We start from the raw sequence: 23,211 nt of genomic DNA, 5'->3' as shown, positions 1-23,211 counted from the left end.
GCAGAGACCTGGGTTCGAATCTTGCTCCTGCCCCCCGCCCCAAGCTCCCTGACCTCACTGAGCCTCAGTTTTCTCATCTGTGAGCTGGGGGCAGCACCAGCCGCCCCCTCTCTGGGGCTGCTGTAGGACCCTTGGGGGCCACGGTGGAGGGTAGCCAGCCTGCGGTCAGCACTCACCGGGTGCCAGTTCGAGGCTGACTGTCCTGCCCTCTCCCTGCAGGTGACAGCCATGTCGGTGAGGGTGCGGTTCCTGTCCTCTGGGGACACAGGGGCTGTGGGGGTCATGGGCCGGAGCGCCTCCTTTGCCGGCTTCAGCAGTGCCCAGAGCCGGAGGATCGCGTAAGTTCTGCCCGGGCTGTGTGTGGGAGGCTTGTTTGAGGGCCAGGGATCGGGGGGCCGGCGGGGGCATCCTCCTCCCACGCCAGTGACCCGGAGGCTCACTCTCATGCCAGGCCTGCGGTGCAGGGTAGTGTGTGTTTGTGTCTGTCTGTGTGTCTGTGTATGTCTGTGTCTGTGTGTCTGTGAGTGAGACGCTTGGTGTTGGGAGAAAGCTGTAATTTGCTTCAGATCTGAACAGGTGTCACCCTACATGCTCCTGGCAGTTGATCCTAGAAGCTGATCTGCTTGAGTTTATCAGGCCCACTTGGCAGATCAGAAAACTGAGGCTCAGAGAGGCAGAGCTGCTCACCCAAGGTCACACAGCAAGACTGATTCAGAGTTGGAACTTAGTATCCTAGGGGCCAGGTTAGGATGGAATGTTCCTCCTGTTTTTTGTTTTTTGTTTTTTTTTTTTTGCGGTACGCGGGCCTCTCACTGTCGTGGCCTCTCCCGTTGCGGAGCACAGGCTCCGGACGCGCAGGCTCAGCGGCCATGGCTCACGGCCCCAGCCGCTCCACGGCATGTGAGATCCTCCCAGACCGGGGCAGGAACCCACGTGCCCTGCATCGGCAGGCGGACTCTCAACCACTGCGCCGCCAGGGAAGCCCTGTTCTTCCTGTTTGATAGAACGGGAAGTAGGGCCACCTGTGACCTGGGGCAAGTGACTTCACCTCTTTGAGTCTGGTTTCCTCATCTGCGAAATGGGGTCACAAATGTCCCTCCCTCATGGGCTTGTCATGAGGGTACAGTGAGGTGACACATGGTGAGCTGTCGGCACATGCTGGCACGCAGTAGGGGCTTGTGGGAAGTTTTCCAAGGAGGAGAGACAGGCAGAGACAGGCCTGGTTAGTACTGACCCTCCAGACGTGAGTTCACGGCTGATCTGCGATGTGTCTCCTCCAGCTGCAGGTAATGCCTGGGAGGAGGGTGCGTTTCTGCTCCTGGGGTCACAGCCCTGCCAGCCCAGGCGTGCCGGTCCCGTGGTTCCAGGAATCCTCAGGGCCCCAAACGGCTGCCAGTCTGAACAGCCGTGGTGGGCAGGCAGGGCCCTCAGCCAGAGCAGGGCGCAGAACCAAATCTCATCCTGGTGTTCCCCTACCTGAAACCCTCCGGAGGTTCCCGTCCCACTGAGAGCGCAATCCGGTCCCCACGCGGCAGGGTCTGGCTGGCCAGCCTCATCCTGAGCCCTGGGCTCTAGCCGCATTGGCCTCTCTGTCCTCCAGGCCTTTGCACAGGCCCTGCCCTCGTCCTGGAACCCTCCCCACTGCGCTTCACCTGGCCTGGTCCCGCTTAATCTCATCAGGCCTTGGCTTTAAAGCCACTTCCTGGGGGTTGGGGGTGCGGACCACCCGAGCCCGGCAGGCCCTCCTCGTGCTCTGTCCATAGGCTCCCCAGCTGTGCATTAGACCCACCTTCCCCTCCCCCCGCCCCACCCCCCATCACTGTGAGGCTGACCCTGCGGTCAGGCCCTCCCAGCTCACTCGCCTTGTCTCAGGGCAGCTCAGCTTCTCAGTTCTGAGGTGTGCCTGGGAGGAGTGGCATCTCAGGGCTGAAATCCTGGAAGCACCCCTAGGAATCCCTAATTCTTTCCACAAGTATTTATGGAGCATTGGCTCCAGTCAGGCCCCGTCCTGGGCTGTGGAGACAGACCCAGGCCCCGCCCCCCTTTCAGGACGGGGGGGGGGGAAAACAATAAGCCAGTGACAGTCAAGATGGATGCAGCTGGTGGCAGGTGCCCTGAAGGGGTTAAAGCAGGGAGGCAGGAGGGCAGCAGGGGGCTTGGAGGAGGCCCCCAGTGAGGCATTTAAGCGAAGGCAGAGAGAAGAGGAGCCCATCACGTGCAGACAGGGTGTGGGCGTGGGAAAGCCTTCCAGGCGGAGGGGACAGAGGTGCAAAGGCCCTGAGGTGGGAATGAGCTTTGAGGGACAGAAAGTGGGTGTGCAGCTGGCCTGTGGGACAGTGGTGTAAATGTCCTGGACCCCTCCTGGGGCTCCCCGTCCTGCCCCCCTCCCCCAACCCTGCAGGGACTACTGGAGGATGCCTGGCTTGGACGGGTTCTGAGATTCCTGAGTGGCCTCCATCGGGCCTGGTTGTCTGTAGTCCCCTTGTCCAGGGGTGAGGAAGTAGCTGCCCGTGATGGCAGAGAAGCAGCACATCTATTTTTAACTTCCTGTCTCTGTACAACTCCCAGGGATCTGGACCCTGACTCTGGGGCTGGATGGTCTGGATTGGGTTTCAGGCCTCACCTCTGGCCTTATTTCCCAGGTAATCCAACCAGGCTGAAACCCGGCCACATTGCCAATGTGCTCAGCAGTGGGGGCAGGTCAGGCAAAAATAACCTTAGACAGGAGAGCAGAAGAGCCCGGCTCCGCTTAGGTGTCCCCAGGCCTTATCCCGGCCCTGGCACCTGAAGCCCCTTTGACTCTGGACAGGGTTGTTTGTTTTTCTTTATTGTGTAATCAAAGAATTCACTTGGGGAGGTAATCTGGTGAGGAAATTTTACACTAAGGTTGAATGACTGCTATAACAAGGCCACATATAATAAATATATAATACTATATTATAACATAAGGCCGTACATAATAAGGTGGGCAGATGAAGAAGAGAGCCAGGCCCTGACACTGTCCCATTCTGCCCTGACTGACAGGCATGGGCTGCTCTTAACCCCTTCCTGCCATCCCTCAGCCGGGTCTCCCCTCCCTCAGGCAGGGACCCTCTTGAGTCAGGAGACCCTGCAAGGTCCGCACCACCTGGGAATTCCTCCACTGGGACGGCTGGGAAGTGTAGGTGTGAAAACCAAGCAGCAGCCCTTGATTTTCAAGGAGAGGAGGCTAGAGAAAGGGGGCAGAGAGGAGGGCTAGACCTCAGAGACATGTATCAGGAGAAACAGGCTAGTACACGTGAAGCACCCAGAGCAGAGCTTGACCTTTGCGAGTGCCGTGCGCGTGTTTGTCATCATCCCTGGGCGTCTAGTACCACCAGATGCAGGAGGAAAGGTGCGCTTACACCCAGCTTTGGGTCCTCACCTGAAACGTGTGCAGTCCGTCCTATTATTTATTGCCCCGCCCCCAGCCCCTCCTACCTCCGGATCCTGCACCTGCAGCAGCCGTACAGCGGGCCTCCGATAGTGTCTCCCAAAGACACCAGGTAGAAGGGCTGGCCCAGCGGCCTCACGTGAGGGCTGGGGCCCGTGGGTCACACGTGCCCATCTGGAAGCTCCTCTGGCGTGCCGGGGGATGTCCTCCCAGAACTGCTGTGACATCCGCTCCTGGAGGTTGCTCCCTGCCCTGGCAGCTGTGGCACTGGGCCAGACATGAAACCTGATTTCGCCACCCGGAGACCGCACATACATCACCGTCCCTGGCGGGGCTGGCCACCACACCTGCTCTGTTGAACCTCAGACAAGAGCACTGGGTTCAGAGCTTCCCCAGGAGCTGGTGCTATCAGGCACAGCCACAGAGCGAGGGCGAGGAAGTTTCCAGGTAGATGGAAGTGGGATCCAGCCGAGGGCACGCATCTGCCGGGGACTGTGGGACTCTGGGAGCTGGCAGGTGAGCGGGGCTCCTGCAGCCCCACCTCCAAGCTGCTCGCCCACCCCACCTGCCTGTCTGCCCGCCTGCCGGGGACCCTAGCCTGTCTGAAACCCGCTTCTCTCGAGGCTGCAGCCCTGCCTGTCCCTGCCAGCCTGCAGGTGGCAACTTTGTGGAGGGTGTGTTCCAAGAGGTGGCTGATGTGGCCTCCGGGAGGGTCGGGGAGGAGGGAGCACAGTCCCTGCCTGGGCTCTGCAAAGTGTCACTTGACATATAATATATGAATAACAGCAACGGCAGGTGCCGGGGTGAGCTCAGTCCCCAGGGCTGCGTGCGCATTACCCAGACTCAAGCATCGCCGGATGGGAGGAACCTTCCCTGTTCACCCTTTACATTCATTATCCTGCCTTTGTTTTTATTCTTGGCACTAGGCACTATCTGATATATAATTTTTTTTTTTTTTGCGGTACGCGGGCCTTCCACTGCTGCGGCCTCTCTCGTTGCGGAGCACAGGCTCCGGGAGCACAGGCTCAGCGGCCATGGCTCATGGGTCCAGCCGCTCCGCGGCATGCGGGATCCTCCCGGACCGGGGCACGAACCCACGTCCCCTGCATTGGCAGGCAGACTCCAACCACAGCGCCACCAGGGAAGCCCTGATATATAATTTTTTAAATTGAAGTATAATTGTTGTACAATATAACTGATATGTACTTTTAAAAATTACCTTATTAACTTCAGCACATATATAGCACTTACTCTTTCCTGGGAACTGCTTGAATCTCTTTACATTTATTAACTCATGTAACTCTCACAGCAACCCTTTCTCTGGTCCCCATTTTATGGATGAGAAAACCAAGGCACAGAGAGGTTCAATAACTTACACAAGGTCACACAGCTTATAACTGGGGGAGCCGGATAGAGACTCCAGCATGTAGTCCGGAGTCTGTGCTTGCTACCACTTCCCACGGTCTCCCCAGCTGGCAGGGCAGCTCACGAGGGCAGGGGTTTTGTCTGTTTTGGTCACTGTTCTACCCCTGGCTCCTAGAATGGCATCTGGTGTATGACAGGAGCTCAGTAAATATTTGTTGAATGAATGACTATCTCATGACAACTCCGTGGGGCAGGCCCTCTTATTATCCTCCTTTTACAGATGAGGAAACTGAGGCTGCAGTAGATTAAATACCTGTGCCCTCTGGGGCTAGAATTTGGACATGGGCGGCTGACCAGGAGCTTGTGTCCCATGAGATGATATGAGTTGTTAGCTTGGTGAGGCCCCTGAGGTTTCCAGGGCGGGGTTCCAGGTCCTTCCTTGATGCAGCATCCTTGGGACCCAGTTCTCAGCATCCCTGGACAAGCCCTGGGATCTGTATTTCTGGCACGTTGGCCTGTAATGTGGCTGTGCATCCATGTTTTGGGGAACCACGGGGTTTGGGGCTTGATGCCCGACAGCAGGGGTGGACAGGACAGCTCTACTGAGTCAACCACAGGACCCTGTGACCGTGTGTGGAATGTGCAGCGTCTGGTTGGCTTGGAAATACAGCCCAGCCACCTGCCAGGCCTCTTGGGGACCAGGGCTTGGCGATGGCCCAGTGGCCCTTCTCCCAGGCCTGGCGAAGGAGCTGGAGCTGTGTCCACTTGCCCCCTGCCCAGCTCTCCAGACCACAAGCCCCCCACCCCTCCCCGCAGACTGTGAACCCTTGAAGGTGGGACTCTGGCCCCTTGGCTCCCATCATGTTGCATGACTCAGAGAAAGCCCCGCTCTGTGAGTGTTGGAATGAATGAATGAGCCTGTGCCCTTGATTTTAGACCCTAAAAGGGCAGCAGACTGTGAAGGGCATCCAGGGACACTCGGAGCTGGGTTTCTAGCAGGAGGATGTCTCCCGAGTGAAGCAGAAATGGTGAACCCCTGAGAAAGTGGTCCTCCTACTGTGGTCTGAGGACCAACAATAGTGTAGAGCCAATGGACCGTCTGCTCCATAGGCTGTCCAGGGCCTGTCCCTTCTCTCTTGTTGCTTGGCCATCCCTGTGGGGGGCCCCAGTGCACATGGTTGAAGCTGGCTCTTCAGTGCATCCGAGGAAGATGAGGAAGGAAGGGGGAGAAGTTCTCTTCCAAGGAAGTGGAATATGTTGACTAACCCAGTACTGGGACATGGGTTTGCCTCAGAATGGATGCATGGGCGTGTGCATGTGTGCATGTATGCGTGTGTGCGTGTGTGTGTGTGTGTGTGTGTGTGTGTGTGTGTGTGTATGGTGATTTGTCAGGCTACCTCCCTCCAAACTATATGTATAAAGAGCAGGGTTGGGGAGATGCCCCCGAGGGAAATTGAGGTGCTATTAACAGAGGGAGGGGAATGGATGTGGGGCAGGCAAAGCCAACAGGTACCCAACACATGGGTATACCACTGGACTATGATTTGGCCTCCCACGTTGCTTTGCCTGCACAGAGCTTGATGAAGAGCACAAACAGACAGCATCGGCATTTGGGCTGCTTGATTGTATTTCTCACTGTAAGTTAATTTCTCATATCAGGTTAGTGTTATTATTCTTTTTTAAATTTATTTTTTATTTATTTATTTTTTTTTGCGGTTCGCGGGCCTCTCACTGTTGTGGCCTCTCCCGTTGTGGAGCACAGGCTCCGGACGCGCAGGCTCAGCGGCCATGGCTCACGGGCCCAGCCGCTCCGCGGCATGTGGGATCTTCCCGGACCGGGGCACGAACCCGTGTCCCCCGCATCGGCAGGCGGACTCTCAACCACTGCGCCACCAGGGAAGCCCCTATTATTCTTTTAATCCTCAAATCCAAGCCCTCATTTGACAGATGAGAAAACTGAGGCCCAGAGAGTCTTGGCAGCTTTCCTGAGACCACGCAGCTTGGTGGCAGTGGGGTGAGACTCAGCCAGGTCTGCTGACTGCCTGGGGCTCTGGCCACTGTTCCCAAAGTGCCTGCCCCTGAGAAGGGCTTGGTCCAGACCCCTGCTCTGACCACGCCCCCCCCATCCCTTCTCACAGAAAGTCCGTCCACAGGAACTCAGTGAGGTCTCGAATGCCTGTGAAATCCTGCAAGATGTATGGCACGCTGCGGAAGGGGTCTGTCTGCTCGGATCCCAAGCCACAGCAAGTGAAGAAGATCTTTGAAGCACTGAAGAGAGGCCTCAAGTAAGGATGGCTATTCGTTGCCTTTAACAAGTGCATTCTTTGTCCTCGTCTGCTTGGTGCTCTCTGCCTCTTCCTGGGGAACGTGGGTGGGTCTCTTCTGTAAGAGGCCACAGAGGGAGCTCCTGGTTATCTGTTTAGTCAACAAGCATGTCCTGGGTGCAGCCATGTGCTTGGCCCTGTCCTTGGGCACTGGGGACACAGTGAATACGGCAGGGGGACCCTGGTCTCATGGAGCTCACGGTGTGGAGGGGGAGACGGTGATAAAAAGTAATGTGATCAATACCGTAACTTCCACGAGCCCAGAGGGCAGTGAGGGAGGTGATGGAGAGACAGCATGTGGAAGGCCTGTCACACAGGGCTGCCCGGAGAGCTTCACTGAGGAGGTCCTGATGGTTTCCGAGAAGGAGCCATCGTGCTGGCCTCTGGGGGACGAGCATCTTGGGCAGAGGGAACGGCACGGGCAAAGGCCCTGCAGTAGGAGCTTGCACAACAGCTGGAGGTCAGGGAGGCTGGATTCAAGTGAGGAAGAGACTGACTGATTAACTGAGCAGAGGTGGGAACAGGAAGATTCAGTCACTTATTCCCCATATTTTTATTGAGGGCTTATCAAGTGCCAGGCGCAGGGTACGGGAATGAACAAAACACAAAAACCCCTGCCCCCGCGGAGCTGACATCCCAGTGGGGGACACACAGACAATAAACACTATAGAAAAGTAGAATAGAGAGTATGTCAGAGGGTGGTAGCTCCTATGGAGGAAAACAAATCAGGGTAGAAGGCGTGCGGTTGATTTTAAACAAGGTGTTCCAGGAAGGGCTCCCTAAGAAGGTGACATTTGAGCAAAAACCTGACGAGGTGAGCCCGGCAGATGACGGGAGAACATTTCAAGCCAAAGGAGCCACTTGTGCAAAGACCCTGGGGCAGGAGCATGATCGGCACATTAGGGGCACAGTGGTCAGGTCAGCATGGGAGCTGAGGTGGGGGGAGGGGTATTCGCGCATTTGCCGAATGGAAGGCTTTTCCTTCTTCCGGGGATGCCCTGTCCTGCTCTCCACCTCTTGTGACCCTGCTCTTCATCCCTCACTAATTAATAGTAATAATAATAATAGTAATAACAGCAGCAGCAGCTCTATGACTTGTTTGGTGCTTCATATACATCGTGTCCTTGATGCCATGAGAGACTCTCTTAGCCTCCTTTTCCAGGCGAGAAACTGAGTCCCAAAGATGGGAAGCATCTTGTCCAGGATCCCACAGCCAGGAAGCAGAGAGTGGGGCTCCAGGGCCAAGGCTGCCTGCCCCGCTGTCCCCTGGGCTTAGGGTAAATGTCACCTCCCTCCGTGCTGGTGCCTGGCTCCCTACGCAGGGGTCATCCCACAGTGCGCCCAGCGCTGGTGCTGAGTGGGAGCCGGGGATGTGCCCAGAGGGTGGAGGCCTATCTCCAAGGTGCCGCTCTCCCAGGAAAGCTTCTGGTGATTCCTGTGAGGACCGTACATTTGAGACTTGTCTGGGGTCAAGGGCATCTCCTTCTTCCTGGGGAGCCCAACCCCTGAGGGAGCTGTGGTCTGGCAGAAGGTAGTGTAAGTGGGCCCAGAGAGGGTGAGTCACCTTCCTGGGGTAAGCCAGCAAATCTACAATGGAGCAGGACGGGGCCCCCACCTGGCCCCCAAGTCCAGACCTCAGGTTTCATGTCCGAGTCTCTTTTTGGCGGAAAACACAACATGAAAAGTCCCCTCGGGCCCATGGCTTTTTCTGTGCCTTCCAGAGTGGGTTTGTCAGGCCCCTTTCTGGTCCTGGGCATCCAGACAGCAGGACGGCCTGCCTTTAGCTGTGAGGGAGGTGTGCTCTCTGTAACCTCCCCACGGGCTGGGGTGAAGATACTGGACTCTGGAGGCCACTGCCTGGTTTCAGACCTGGGTTCAGCCTCTTCCCTGCTGTGTGACCCTGCGCTGAGTTGCTTCAGGGTCAGTTTGCCCATCTCTAAAATGGGTATAATAACAGTAGCTCCTGTTTGCAGGGCTGTTTGGGGAATTACCTAAGGGATTCCCCATTTTGTACAGCGCTGGGCGCACAGCCCTGGGTGTGTGGGATGTGGAGGCTGGGCGAGCTGGGACTGGGCTTCCGGGGGGTGGGCTGAGTCTGCCCTCTGACCCCTGAGCCTGCTGAGCACCCCCTGCTGGTGGCCGTGGCTGCCTCCTCCCTGGAACTCTGCTCATCTGCCTGTTTCTTTCCTTTCTCTGCTCCTTTTCCAACTCCTTTTCCTTGTTCTCCTCACAGGGAGTATCTGTGCGTCCAGCAGGCCGAGCTGGATTACCTGTCAGGACGCCACAAGGACACCCACAGGAATTCCAGGCTGGTGAGACCCCTCCCGGGCCCTTCCCAGGCGAGCAGCCTTGGCCAGGGTTCCAAGATGGACCCTCTTTCACCCCGTTGCCTGCATCACGGGTGTGAATCTCAGTCTCGGAACTCAGAGGCCTAAGGAGTGGGCTTTATTTTTGATGAATGAACCTCACTTGGACCCGGATGAATTTAACCTCGCAGACTGGTGGGAAGCTCCCGGCAGCCCCTGGCCCTCACATGGTGCAGCAGTTCACACATCTTTGGGCCACCTCCCTTTAGTTCTAGAAGTAACTGTAAGGTAGGCGGGTGTACAGAGGGGTGTCTACGTTAGATGGCCCTATTCTGTAGCGCTTGGCCATCTGGGCCCCCTGCAATCAGGGTGGCTTACATGATGGCAGGAAATTGGATCAGGCATTGAATCCAGGGTGTGTCACTGTGCCAGTGGCCCTGACACCGTCCGTCCTTGATCATCCCTGCGTGTTCCCCCAACGTCCAGCGGCTCTGCAGTTTTGCTCTCATCTGAGTGGCATCTTTGAGGCTGCCCTGGGACCTGTCTAGCCCAGGATTCACTTGCTCTGGGCTTCTGCCACCCCCTTAGCAAAGCCAGATTTAGAAGAAACAGAACAAACGCCACAAAAAACCAATACCAAAAACAAACCAAAAAAATAGGATGCCCAGTTAAATTTGATTTTCAGATAACAAATCATTTTTCAGTATGTCCCATGCAATCTTCAGGACACAGTTATACTAAAAAAAAAAAAGTATTCATTGTTTATTGGAAATTTAAATGTGACTGGGGGTCTTGTATTTTTTTTTTGGCCACACTGTGCAGCATGCGGGATCTTAGTTCCCTGACCAGGGATCGAACCCGTGCCCCCCGTAGTGGAAGCGTGGAGTCCTAACTACTGGACCACCAGGGAATTCCCTGGGTATCTTGCATTTTATCTGCTGGCACTGCCAGGACCCCACTGCTGGGTGCCTGCATCTCTCCAGTGGGGAGGCTTTCTTTTGCATCTTGGGGAGTCCCTCCCAGCCCCTCTTCTCTATCCGGCTGCTGCCTTGTGAAAACCCCTCCTGTCCTTAATGAGAACTTCTGGAAGCAGAAACCAGGAGGCCTTGATGTCTATGGCTTTCTCTAGCTCATTCCAGCCCTGCTCCTCCAAGGGCCAATGCAGAGAGCGGGCCACCGGCTTGATGGAGGGACTGCAGACATGAGGGGGTGGGGAATGAATCTATCAGTCGTGTCCCCTCACCTCTATATCTTGGACCCAGCAAAGAAGACCTCGGGGGTCGACAGGGTGGGAGATGCGGGGCTCCCAGCCTGCCGGCCCACTTGGAGAAGGGAAGGCCAGGCAAGCTCACTCATGCCTTGTCCTTGGTGGGCAAATGGGTCAGTGCAGAGGCGGAAGGAGGCGTTGCCTGGTTCCCGGCCCTTCCGAGCACTTGCCGAGCCTCCCTCTCTTGTGGGTGTGGCTGTTCTTACGTCCTCCGGTCTCTGGTCTCTCTTTCTCTGTTCTAGAAGTAACTCTAAGGGACGCAAGGTTTATGTAAAGGTCTGTATGTGTTAGCTACTCCCATTTCATAGGTGGGCACACTGAGGCAGGGAAGGGGCAGCAACTGCATTGGGGCCACCCAGAGGGACGATGCACCTGGGGTCCGGTTCTCAGTTTCTGAGAAGTTGCTGTGCAGTTACTTTTCTTTCCAAAGCCTTGGGAACTTTCTTATTTCTTAATTTCTTGCATAGAGTTGTTTTTGTGTGTGTTTTTTAAAAAAATATTTATTTATTTTGCCTGCGCCAGGTCTTAGTTGCAGCACTAGGGATCTTTTAGTTGAGGCATGCAAACTCTTAGTTGCGGCATGCATGCGGGGATCTAGTTCCCTGACCAGGAATTGAACCAGGGGCCCCTGCATTGGGAACGTGGAGTCTTAACCACTAGACCACCAGGGAAGTCCCCTTACATAGAGTTTTAATTTCATAATCCTACACGTACAATGTCACATAAATGCATACGTAGGAAAACAGACGTTGGCACGGCGTTAATCCATCTTTTCCTTCTTGCCTGACTGGTTCCCGTCTGCAATTTTCTCTGTCCCACTCTGTTTAGCCCTTGAGGACAATCTAGTCTTTATCTTTCCATATTTTCCTCCCTGGTCACATAATCATGCAAATTTACAAATTGTGCATATAGAGTGGTTTGGTTAACAGTTGTCTTACAAAAATGAAATCGCAACTTACATACTCTCCCACATCTTAGTCCTTCTCCTTAGTGGATCGCCAACCTTGTGGAAATGCGTTCAGGCTCAGATATAGTGACTCTAACCCACGTGGGCAAAGCAGGGCCTGTTTTGGAATTAAAGTTTGTCCGAACACAGCCCACACCCATCATTTACATATTGTCTGTGGCTGCTTTCATGCTCCAATGGCAGAAACCATATGGTCTGCAAAGCCTGCAATATTTACTATCTGGCCCTTTATACAAAGATTCCCCCATCCCGACAATATATTCTTTTCATTGGCTACACCGTGGCCCCCTGCAAATCCGGATGGACCAGTCCGGATTTGCAGTTTCCTTAGACCTGAACTCCTGGGTGGTGCTGGCTGCCTCTCCCCACTCTCAATCCCTCTGGTCATGGCTAAAGTCACCCCTTAAATAATCAAATTGCACTGGTTCCCCTCTTGTTGAGTTTACACCGTCCTTTACTCTTCGTAACTACCCTATGGGGTCAGTGCTGTTGGTACCCCACTTTACATAAGGAAATGGAGGCTCAGACAGGTAGAGAAACTTGCCTGAGACACACAGCTGGCAAATAGAGTCAGGCCTAGAGTTGCCTCACCCAAAGCCCATGTGTTTACTCATTCTTCCTGCTTGGCCTGGACCACAGCTTGCTGACTGCAGGCCTCAGAGGACGGAGTGGCCGCTGGCTTTTTGTCCTCTGAGCTCAGGCGCCCCTGGGATGTCGCCTCATGGGTCTTGGAGGAGCACTGGAGTCCTGACTCCCTCCTTTCTCTCCTCCCCTGCAGGCTTTCTATTATGACCTGGACAAGGTGAGGGAAACTCCTGTCTGCACGTGGTAAGCAAGGTGGGCCATGGCTGGGCCTGGCTGGATGAGAATAACGTCTTCGCTTGCATTCCATCCTCCTGGCCGTCCCATGGGAGGAATACTTGGGTTTCCTCCCCACTTTACAAATGGGGAAACTGAGGCTCAGTGATGCGCCTTCTTTAGGGATGGTGAGGGGCTGGCCTGGCGTTGAGCGCAGCTCTGTGTGTCAGTACCTGGAGGAGGGTGGCAGGGGCTTGGGGGGAGTGTGGGCAGGCTACTTTTGAAGCATCTTCTCTTCTTCTGGGAGAAGCAAACACGCTCTGTGGAAAGGCACATTCGGAAGATGGAGTTTCACATCAGCAAGGTCAGCCTGGCTTCGGGGGGTGTCTCCCGGCTTGCTGGGCCTCTGCTGGGTTAGCAGTGGGGCGGTGGCGGGAGGTTCTCTGGGTGCCAGGTGGCTGGAGAGAGCCAAGGAGGAGCAGAGCCTGCAGGGGCTGAGCCCTGAGATGGGGATCAGGGGGTTGGGGTTAGAGGGCTGGGAATGTTGAGTCCCACCACCCGATCATACAGATGGGATTGCAGAGGCCCAGAGAGGGACAAGGATTGGCCCAGGGTCGCACAGCAAGTGCCTTAAGCTTTATATTCTGCAAACTCTTCCGTGAGCTTGCTCTACTCCCCCAGGAGCCCAGTGGGCGGACAGAATATCACAAACCCACCTTCCCTGTTTCACAATTGAAAAATCGGGCAGGGAGAGGGGAAGCGATGCACCCACCCGGCCAGTTCACTAGTTTTTACTGTGCACCGCTGGGTGCCAGCCTCTGCCAGGTGCTGGGGATGCGGAGCTGAGGAGACAGACTTGGTCCTTGCCCCGCGAGCGCACATTCTACGGGGGTGGGACCGTAGGGGTGCTCGGGGCGAGTGACTGGCAGGTCGGGGCCCCGCCCCTCGGCGTGGGCCGCGCCCACTAGCCCGTGCGGCGCGCCCACTGGCCCGTGCGCCCCGCAGGTGGACGAGCTCTACGAAGGCTACTGCATCCAGTGCCGCCTGCGAGACGGCGCCTCCAACATGCAGCGGGCCTTCTCCCGGTGCCCGCCGAGCCGCGCCTCCCGAGAGAGCCTGCAAGAGCTGGGCCGCAGCCTGCAGGAGTGCACCGAGGTGGGCGGCGGTGGCGGGCAGCGCCTCGAGGGTCGGGCCGGTCTTGGGGTTCCCTGGGCCCTGAGGAAGCCTCTTTCTCTGCCCGGGGGCCTCTGTCTGGCAGGGTCTGTGCGTCCCCCGTGGCCGAGCCCGGGGGCAGGCGGTGAGCCACCTTGTGTGGGGCTTTGCAGGACATGTGGCTCATCGAGGGGGCCCTGGAGGTTCACTTGGGCGAGTTCCACGTCAGGATGAAAGGTAACAGAACAGGGCTGAGAGTGGCTGGGCAGGTGCCAGTGTGGAGGGAGCATCAGGCCTTCTCGGGGACCCTGGGGCTTGTGCGGAGGGTTGGCCAGAATCCCGGGGGTCCAGGCCCAGCCCTCGTTTCCACTCCTGTGACTTGTGACTTCGGGCAAGTCCTATTCCCTCTCTGAGTTGAAAGTGAGGGCCCAGGCCTGTCCACTGTCATCATGAAGGCCTATCCCCCCCATCCCCCGAAGCTGATACCCACCCTGTGATGGGGGGCTCCTCGTATGAGGGCCTGTGACCCATGGGGCAGGGACGGAGGAGAGTGGAGAAGAGAGATTAGCCCGTCTCTGTGTTCCAGGCTTGGTGGGCTACGCACGCCTCTGTCCGGGAGACCAGTATGAGGTACAGCCACGCTCCGGGCGGGATCAGACCTCAGGGCTCCTCACCAGGCCTTTGGGGGTTGGGAGCTTCTGGCAACCAGGGCCCCAGCTGGGTTTCTGTCCCCGCCCCAACCCAGTTGGCAGGGAGGGCCCCCAGGCAGGGGGCAAGGGGGGCGGCTGACCCCTCCCTCCGTGGGCCTGGCCCACAGGTGCTCCTGCGCCTGGGCCGCCAGCGCTGGAAGCTGAGGGGCCGGATCGAGTCTGACGACAGCCAGACCTGGGACGAGGAGGAGAAGGTCTTCATCCCCACCCTGCACGAGAACTTGGAGATCAAGGTGGGTGGGGCTTAGGGGCGGGGCCTGGGCGCCGCGGGGGGGCGGGGCTTGGCTCCGACACCACCCAGAACTCCCCATCCCCGCAGGTGACAGAGCTTCGGGGCCTGAGCTCGCTGGCGGTGGGCACAGTGACCTGCGACATCACCGACTTCTTCACAACCCGGCCGCAGGTCATCGTGGTGGACATCACAGAGCTGGGCACCATCAAGCTGCAGCTGGAGGTGCTGTGGAAGTGAGTCGGGGTAGCCGCCTCCCCCTGCCCGGGGCCCACTGCCCCGACTGGAGGCCGGCCCCAAACTCCCACCCAGAGAGGAGGGGGCGGGGTGGGGGGAAGGGGGCTCGCCGGCTCCCCCTGGTGGCCTAACCACGCCTTAGCATCCACCTTGGGCAGCCCTGCCTTCATCCTGCCCCCCAGACAGGCTGGGGCCCAGACCCTTCCCTGCAGCCCTGCCTACCCCACCGCCCCCGCCCCTCTGACTTTTGATTCCCTTCTCACTTTTGACCCAGTGGCTGTTAAAGACCTGGCTGGGGACTTCCCTGGTGGTCCGTTGGTTAAGACTCCACGCTCCCAATACAGGGGGCCCTGGTTGGACCCCTGGTCAGGGAAAAAGATCCCACATGCCACGGCTAAGAGCCCACATGCCACAACTAAGAGCCCGCATGCCGCAACTAAGAGCCCTCATGCCACAGCTAAGAGCCTGCATGCCGCAACTATGACCCAGTGCAGCCAAATAAATAAATATTAAAAAATAAAATAAAATAAAGACCTGGGCTGGCCAGGACCCTTTCCAGCAGCCTCCTGGGCTGGGTTCCTGGGAAAAGCCTGCCTCTGCCCAGGAGGACTGGCTTTGCTGTGCCCACCTCATTCCCCGCTGACCCCTGCCACCCATCAGGCATAACGCCGAGTGGTCACCTTGAGTCCTCCCTGGGCCACAGCCCCATGGATGGGGGACACGCGTGAGAGCGACCCCTGCCCAGGGTGGGGCTCTCCACTGCGCATGCCATTTCAGTGATTGCTGGTGGTTTCCACAGGTTTTGGTTTTGGTAGCAGAGCTCTTTCTCCCAAATGAAACCTTGGGTTTCGAGGAAATTCCCTTCTCCTCATTCCCCAGGGCAGGTGCTGCAGGAGCAAAGGGGCTGAGACGCACTTCCTCTACTCTGGTGCTTCTTGTGACCAGTTGGGGCTGGTCTCTCCTTCCTCCCTGGGGTGGGGTCCAAGCCGGGGTCACTGGAGCCACTGCCCTCTCCCCGGTGAGCTGGGTGAATTTGGACAAGTGACACCCCAGCTTCAGTGTCTTCATTTGTCTAGCGGGGCTGAGCACGCCTCTCAAGTGTACGGGGCAGGAGGTGGCCCAGCGCCATGCAGCCCCAAGCCGGGCAAGTCCAAGGACCCGGGTATCCCGCCGGCCTGCAGCTGCCCTGGACAGGCAGGAAGGGTGTCCAGGCAGTGCCTCTGAGCCTCAGGCCCTCGTGGCTGGGCTGGGCCCCAGAAGTTGCGAGCTAGGCCTGTGTGCAGGGAGGCACGTGGCAGGGAGGGCTGACCCACGCCTGCCTGCTCCAAGGGCAGGCGAGGGCCGGGCTGACGCATCACTTCCTCACCCTGGATCTGCAGCCTTCCCTGTGACTGTGACTGGCGCCCCCTGACCGATGAGGCATCTGAGGGGGGCAGTGACGTGGCTAACCCAGAAGACGGCAGAGCCGAGTGTCCACCTCTGGTCTGCTGAGCTTCTCGAAAGGCCTCTAAAGGGGGGTGTCATTCACCTGTGTGGTGGCCGAGTGCTGCCCCTCGCCATCTGGCTAAGGGCGTTCAGGGCAGCGAGCCTCTGAGAGACGTGGCCAGAAGGGTTGAGAACGTGGATTTGGAGTCCCTTGGCTGTGCCTGCCCCTCCCCGAGCCTCCATCTCCTGGGTCCTGTCTGTGCTCCAGTGTCCTCCGGCCATCGATGACACCCTGGCCTCTGCTCTCCTCCAGCCCATTTGATACCGAGAGCTTCCTGGTGTCGCCCAGCCCCACGGGCAAGTTCTCCGTGGGCAGCAGGAAGGGCTTCTTGTACAACTGGACACCCCCGAGCACCCCCAGCTTCCGGGAGAGATACTACCTGGTGAGTGAGCCTCGCCGGGCAGGGGTGCCGTGGTCGAGCTTGGATCGGGAGTGGGGGGGACTCCCCAGGGGCCAGCACAGGGGGCTTGGCTGAGCAGCAAACTTTGGGCTCAGCCTCCCTTGTTTGGGGGTTATCCTGGGTGTTTTTCTGTACTTTTTCTTTCTCGCAGCCAACCCCTCCATTCTGGGGCCTCTGGACTTGGTCCTGGGCTTGGCTGGTTCTTCCGGATGCCTGGGATGGGGTTCTCTGGATGGTTCTACCACCCCAGCCATGACCTTGGCCTCCAGTCTGTTTTACCCTTTAGTATATGTTTCCAGTAGGTAATACCTTGACACCCTGTACAGTAAAATACCTCGACACCCTGTACAGTAAAATACCTCTTTCCTGTGGCCTCCAGGGACCTGGGTCCCCTCCTTAGCACCAACTACTCTTGTCACCTTCCTCCATATTCCTCCAGAGGTGCTCCGTGCCGTCTGGGAGCAGATGCCTCTTTCCCAGCCTTTCTCCCACAGCAGCCCTTAACCGAGTGATGTACTGGACACTGTCATTCCCAGAGCGCTCCTCATTCTTTGTTTGCACCGTGCAGCATTCCACATTTGACTAAAAATCGCACTTTATTTAACAAGATATTGAGGTTCAGTTATTTGCTGTTACCAACGACGGGGCTGAAAATAACCTGGTACACACGTCATCCTGCATGTGTTCAAGTATCTTCCCAAAGCAGGTGCCCCAGTGAGGGTCCAGGGACAGAGACAAAAACAAGGACATTCTGTCAAGCCCAGAGGGAGGGTGATGCTGAGCTGGATGAACCTGTCTCCCGCCTCTGGACCTTAGGTGCGGAAGGCAGCTTTATATGAGCTGGGCAACTTGTGCATTTAGAGGAAACGTGATTGTCTGGCCAGGGTGGTCCCAGTGTACTTTGGTTGAAAAATCATCTATGGTTAAGAGCATGGACTCTGGAACCAGATGGCCTGGGGTCCAAATTCTGTCTATGCCTTTCATCTGCTGTGTGACCTTGGGCAAGTCATTCAACCTCTCTGGACTCCAATTTCCGTATCAGAGAAATGAGAACAACAGCACCGCCCTGATGGGGCTTTGTAAGGGTTAAATGACTTAGTTAATGAGGAGTGCTTACAAGAATGCCTGGCAAAAACAGATGGTGCTGTCTGAACATCAACCATTATTATTGGTTCGGTTGGTGAGGGGGAGGGGTTCGGGTTTATGTCAGCTCGCCTGGATTAAAACTCTCGCACTTTGATCCTCGCCTGTGTGGCCTGAGGATGAGCCAGTGCCCACCCTCAGGGAGGTGTGGTGATGGTTAAATGAGGTCTGACTCAGAGACTGGGGCTGGAAAGGAGTGCATTAGAGGGGTGATGAGGGATAAGGGCAGAGTGGTGCCAGGCTCTTATCAGCACTTCCGGGCTGCCAGTCACCTTGGTGGACCTCAGTCATCCTGAGAATGTGGGTATGCAGAGCAAGGGTCTGTGGGGGAAGCCCTCTGGGGGCCTCGCTGTGATCCCTGGGGCAGCTGGTGAGGCTGCTCCCGCATCCCCCTCTCCAGTCTGTCCTGCAGCAGCCGGCACAGCAAGCCTTGCTGCTGGACAGGCCGAGGGCCACCTCCATTCTCAGCTGCCTGTCCGACGGTGACCTTCAGGGGCCTGGCCTGCGGAGCCGGAGTCAGGAGCTGCCTGAGATGGACTCCTTTAGCTCCGAGGACCCCCGAGACACTGAGACCAGCACAACAGCATCCGCCTCGGACGTGGGCTTCCTGCCCTTGGCCATTGGCCCCAACACCTCCATTGAAGAGGGGGCCCAGGAGGACCCCCCACCCCTGGGCCTCCTGCCAGAGGTGTTCCACCTGGCGGAAGGCTCATTTGTGGAGCAGCCTGGGTGGAGAAATTTGGGAGTAGAAAGCCTCGACCTGCCACGGGGCTCCCCCTTCTGCAACCACGTGATCCCCGGAGGCCAGGAAGGCCACGATGAAGCAGAAACCGAGGATGGAGTGGATGGGCCCGGGGTGCCCCTCGAGAGGCCCCTGCAGGATGTCCTGGATTTACTGAGGTCCACGGACCCTGCCCCGCCCCAGCTCCGGGAGCTGGAGTACCAGGTCCTCAGCTTCAGGGACCGGCTGAAGGTACGTTTATTCTTTGCTGGGCGCAAGTCCTGCTTTGCTGATGGTGTGACAACTGGGAGTGAGATCCTGGGGCAGGGAGCCTGGGCCAGCATCCTGGCCTCACCCCTGTGTAACCCAGGTGGGCGATGTCTCCTCTCTGGGCCTCAATCTGTTCATCAGTCCAATGGGTGTAACAACGGCTCTCAACGACCTGGGAGGAGGATTATAAGAGGAAGTCGGGGCTCAGTGTGGATAACTTGCTCCACGTCCAGCCAGATCCCAGCCCCATCTCACATCTTCTGACCTGGGTGGGTGGGGCTGCGGCTCAGCTTTAAAATTCCCAATTTGGGGCATTCTCAGGGTCAGAGCTGGCACTGTGGGAGGCCCCTCACAGCCACACACCCCACACCAAAACTTCTCCACAGGGCCCACGACAGGGGCTGTCCTTGGGTGGCTCTCAGAGGTGCTGGCCTGAGCAGGTTATTTCTGTTTTTTTGGTTTACATATAGAGATGTACATAAGCTAAAATGTATACTTATATATATATATATATATATATATATATATATATATATATATATATATACATATGGCACATATATACAGCATATATACATACAGCACCTACTTAGACATCAATTTTTTTTTTGGGCGTGCCCCAAGGCTCGTGGGATCTTAGTTCCCCAACCAGGGATCGAACCCGTGCCCCCTGCAATGGAAGCACGGAGTCCTAACCACTGGACCTCCAGGGAAGTCCCCATACAGCAATTACTTTATGGAACCACTGTCTTTTGTGTTCAGTTCACTGGCACTGAAAGAGTTTAACAGCTCTCTTCAAAATTCGTTTCGGTTATTCCAGCCCTGACCCCTCCCCCAACATTACAGTTCAGCACAGGTGAAAGTTTAATTTTTCACTTTATATCTAGTAACTTTAAAAACACGTTCGCTGTTTACCACTGCTGTGGTCTTTAAAAAGGACCTGCCAGAAAATTTCAAGAAAAAAATTTAAGAAGTAACGTCACCCTTTTTGTATTTCTTAGCGGCGTTAGTATGTAGAACCATTCGGGTCGGTACGCACGCAGCTTCTGCCACATACCTGTATTTTGAAAAATACACTTTGCATAAACAACCTAAAGTAATACTGCAATAGGACGATAATTTTAAACATCTTCGAGGAACTGTTTTTTTTTTTGGGGCAAACCAAGTTAGAACAATACAAATGATTATAGGCGATGGTGTTTAGTTTGACTTTTGCAAGAGAAATTATACACATAGGTATAGGTGTATAAATTCACGTATTTATATTCATGTGTATATGTGAGGATTTAATTTTATACGTGTGTATATATATTTATATACACGCAGTTAATTCTCACTATTCACAGATTCTGTTTTTGCGAATTCATCTACTTGCTAAGGCATGCTCGTGATGCTTTCGTGGTCATTCAGAGGCACGTACAAAGGGGCAAATAACTGGAGTCACCTGATGTGCAAGTTCCCAGCTGAGGCTGAAGGCGATGACACTCTTCCTTCTTTTCTCAGCTCATACTGCACCCAAGTGTCCTTTTCACCGAATATTTAGTGCTACGTTTTCCACATTTCTGTACTTATTTCTGGTGATTTCGCTGTTTGAAACAGCGCCCAAGTGCCAGGCTGAGGTGCTGGCCAGTGTTCCTGACGTGCCTTATGGAGGAAATGTGTGTGTTGGATAAGCTGTGTTCAGGCGTGAGTTAAAATGCCACTGACCTTGGGTTTAGTGTATCAGCGGTACAGTGTCTATATTAAATAAGACGTCTAAGCGGACACACAGAAAACAAGGTTACGTATTGATGGGTTGATGAAAATGTTGACCAGAGGCTCACTCCTCTGCATCTCCCCTGGGAGCAATTGCTCAGTTTCAAATCCACAGATCACGACGTTACACACCGTAACTACCGTGAACAGCAAGAACTGTGTGTGTGCGCATGCGCCTGTGTGTGCGCGCATATATATATGTATATATGTGTATATGTATATATATATATATTTTTTCTATTGGGCAAGGAAATCTCTGCAACTAGTCTTATTCTTCTCTTGTTGCTCAAGGTTTTCTCTTTGGGCTCAACTTTCAGGAGCCCAGTTCTGGCTCTTGGGGCAGCGTCTACTTGGGCTATGCCTTCGGTGCACTTTGTGTGAGACGAGGCCCCTGGGGATGGGAATCAGCCACAGCAGACTTGCCACTGGGAGACTCTGACGACTTGACACCCCCTCCTGCCGCCTCCCCCAGTCAGGGGCTGCCTTAAACTTCCTCTCCTTCCACGTCTCCCCGGGAGAGGAGACACCTGGAACTCAGAGGCTCACCTAGCAGCCTCTGGCCTGGGTTGTTGGGAGTTGTTTGGCCTGACCCACGCCGTATTTAAAAAATAATTTGGAATTAGTTGTCGATAGTTAAAAACTGGGCAGCTCCCCACAAAGTCTAGATTTCCACTTTTTCTTGGAAAACTGAACAATCTGGCAACCTCAGGCCTCACACTCCGGGTGGCAGGTGGCCCTCTTGGGGGAGGGCCCTGCTCTCCAGCTCTCTCCTGTCATTTGCCCTGTCCCTGTGGGTGTTTGTGACCGGTGAGATTTTTCAGATCTGCCCTCCTTCCAGCCGTCATGCCAGGCCTTGTCACAGGCCGTTCGGGAGGGGCCTTGGGGACGCGTCCCCTTGCCCGTCCCTGACGCAGGGGATGGCAGCCCTGCTGAGGGACGGTGACCAGGGCGCCGTTAGGGTGGGTGTGCTGGGCGGGTGGCCGGGCTGCCCTGAGTTCCGGCTGTCCGTCCATCCGTCCGCAGCCCCGCGGAGCCCGCCGGGAGCACGCGTCCGCCGAGAGCCTGATGGAGTACATCCTGGAGAGCTTCTCCTTCCTCAGCGCCCACATCACCCCGCACGAGCTGGCCGTGTTTGGGGGCTCCCAGGGTCCCCGGTGAGTGCGCCCGTCCCAGCGCGGCCCTGGTGACCAGCCTCGGGGCTGGGGTCTCCCACAGCCCGGCCCTGATGTCTGTTTTCTTTATTGTGGCCCCGGCACCGCCCCGCACAGAGCAGGTCCTCCGTGACCACTGAGTGAACGAGGATACCTCAGCCTGGCCCTTAGCCTTCTGCTCCGAGCGATGGGCTTTTTTTTTTTTTTTTTTAATCTTAAAAAATAACAATAGCGCACTCAGTAGGACCTCTGACCTCTGCGGAGCAATCGCCCAAGTGACCCTGCTCCCAGTTCCTTCTGCACAACTGCCCGCCCTCACCTGCGACACCAACTGCGTTCTCGGTGAAGCAGCTCCCACCTGCCCACTCGCACTGGCCTGAGCGCTTCTCCTGCACCCAGTTCAGCAGCACAGAAGCGTGTGAACAGGCCACATTTCTCCTCTCTTCTCACGATCCCATGGGGAGGGTGTGGCATCTCCACCCACCTCAGGGCTCAGGCTCAGCCCCTGCCCGGAGCAGACACAGTGCTGGGTACGCTTGTGTGTCACTCACCCCTCACGGCCCCGAGCTTGGGGTTCCTGCCCCCACTTCACAGATGAATAAACTGAGACTAGGGGAGGCTGACTTATCCAGAGTCACAGAGCTAGGAATTAGTTGGAACCTTAGGCTTCTGCTGCAAATTGCACACCCTGCAAGGTGCGGGGGGGGGCCCCCAATGCCATCCCAGCACCTGTTTTGAGTTGTTGCTACCTTTTGCTGCTTCTCCTTTTCTCTTAGTTTTCTCCTCAGTTTAACTCCATCTCCTTGGGACCTGGAGTTGGCCTCCCTGATCAGAGCTCTCCAGAGAGGGAGGGTTTCCTCTACCCTTGGAGGGAGCTGAACTGCTAACTGAACGGTCACCCAGTTCTTCTCAATTCAACTCAGAAAGGACAAGACTCCACCTCCACCGCCAGCACTGAAAGCGTCGTCCAGGGAGCTCACGGCTGGTGCCCCAGAGCTGGACGTGCTGCTCACGATTCACCTCCGAATCTGCAAAGCGCTGCTGCAGGTGGGTGAGGAATGGGGGAGGGTGGGGTGGAGTCGGGGTGGGGTGGCAGGTTCAAAGCGGGGGTGATGGTGGTGGTGCTGGTGAATAGTCATGGGGTCCTTATACAGCCCAAGCCCTAAACCGAAGGCAGTGGTTGTGTCTCTTTGAGTGGCAGATGCCAAGACTCCAATCCAAACTGGCTCAGCCGAAAAGAAATTTTTTGGCTCATAGGATTGAAAGGCCCAGAGGTGAGCTTCAGGCCCAGCTGGATCCAGGGTTTCAAACGTTATCATGACTGAGTCTTTCCCTCTCTCAGCTCTGCTTTCCTGTGTTGGTTGGCTTCATTTTCTGGCAGGCTGGCTCCTTCCGGTGGCAAAGGTGGCTCCTGGCAGCTCCAGCCTGCATCCTATCGTCTCTACCCCTTTTAGCAAAGGAGGAATCCCCAAATGACAGTCAGGGAGCTACCATCGGGATAGAAGAAAGGATGGGCAC

At 56.2% G+C, this 23,211-nt stretch overlaps 1 protein-coding gene across 1 annotated transcript in view; it reads left to right on the top strand.

Annotated features, from left to right (window-relative positions):
- The first annotated feature begins 219 nt into the window (after positions 1-219).
- The window catches only part of RIPOR3 (RIPOR family member 3), a 31,415-nt gene continuing 8,423 nt past the window's right edge, over positions 220-23,211 (top strand). Inside the window, exons 1-14 of the mRNA XM_089897061.1 lie at positions 220-338; positions 6,916-7,062; positions 9,335-9,413; positions 12,420-12,443; positions 12,750-12,803; positions 13,445-13,594; positions 13,765-13,828; positions 14,178-14,221; positions 14,409-14,534; positions 14,621-14,766; positions 16,506-16,635; positions 18,197-18,769; positions 21,566-21,696; positions 22,617-22,740. Of these exons, the coding sequence (XP_089753187.1) occupies positions 229-338; positions 6,916-7,062; positions 9,335-9,413; positions 12,420-12,443; positions 12,750-12,803; positions 13,445-13,594; positions 13,765-13,828; positions 14,178-14,221; positions 14,409-14,534; positions 14,621-14,766; positions 16,506-16,635; positions 18,197-18,769; positions 21,566-21,696; positions 22,617-22,740 (1,902 nt within the window). The 5' untranslated portion in view covers positions 220-228. The remainder of the gene's footprint in view (positions 339-6,915; positions 7,063-9,334; positions 9,414-12,419; positions 12,444-12,749; positions 12,804-13,444; positions 13,595-13,764; positions 13,829-14,177; positions 14,222-14,408; positions 14,535-14,620; positions 14,767-16,505; positions 16,636-18,196; positions 18,770-21,565; positions 21,697-22,616; positions 22,741-23,211) is intronic.

Source organism: Delphinapterus leucas, chromosome 15, assembly GCF_059928025.1.
Source record: "Delphinapterus leucas isolate spDelLeu-1000000601 "Yukka" chromosome 15, BTC_Dleu_Yukka2, whole genome shotgun sequence".
NCBI classification, from domain to species: Eukaryota; Metazoa; Chordata; class Mammalia; order Artiodactyla; family Monodontidae; genus Delphinapterus; species Delphinapterus leucas.
This window is presented reverse-complemented; position numbering and strand designations above follow the sequence as displayed.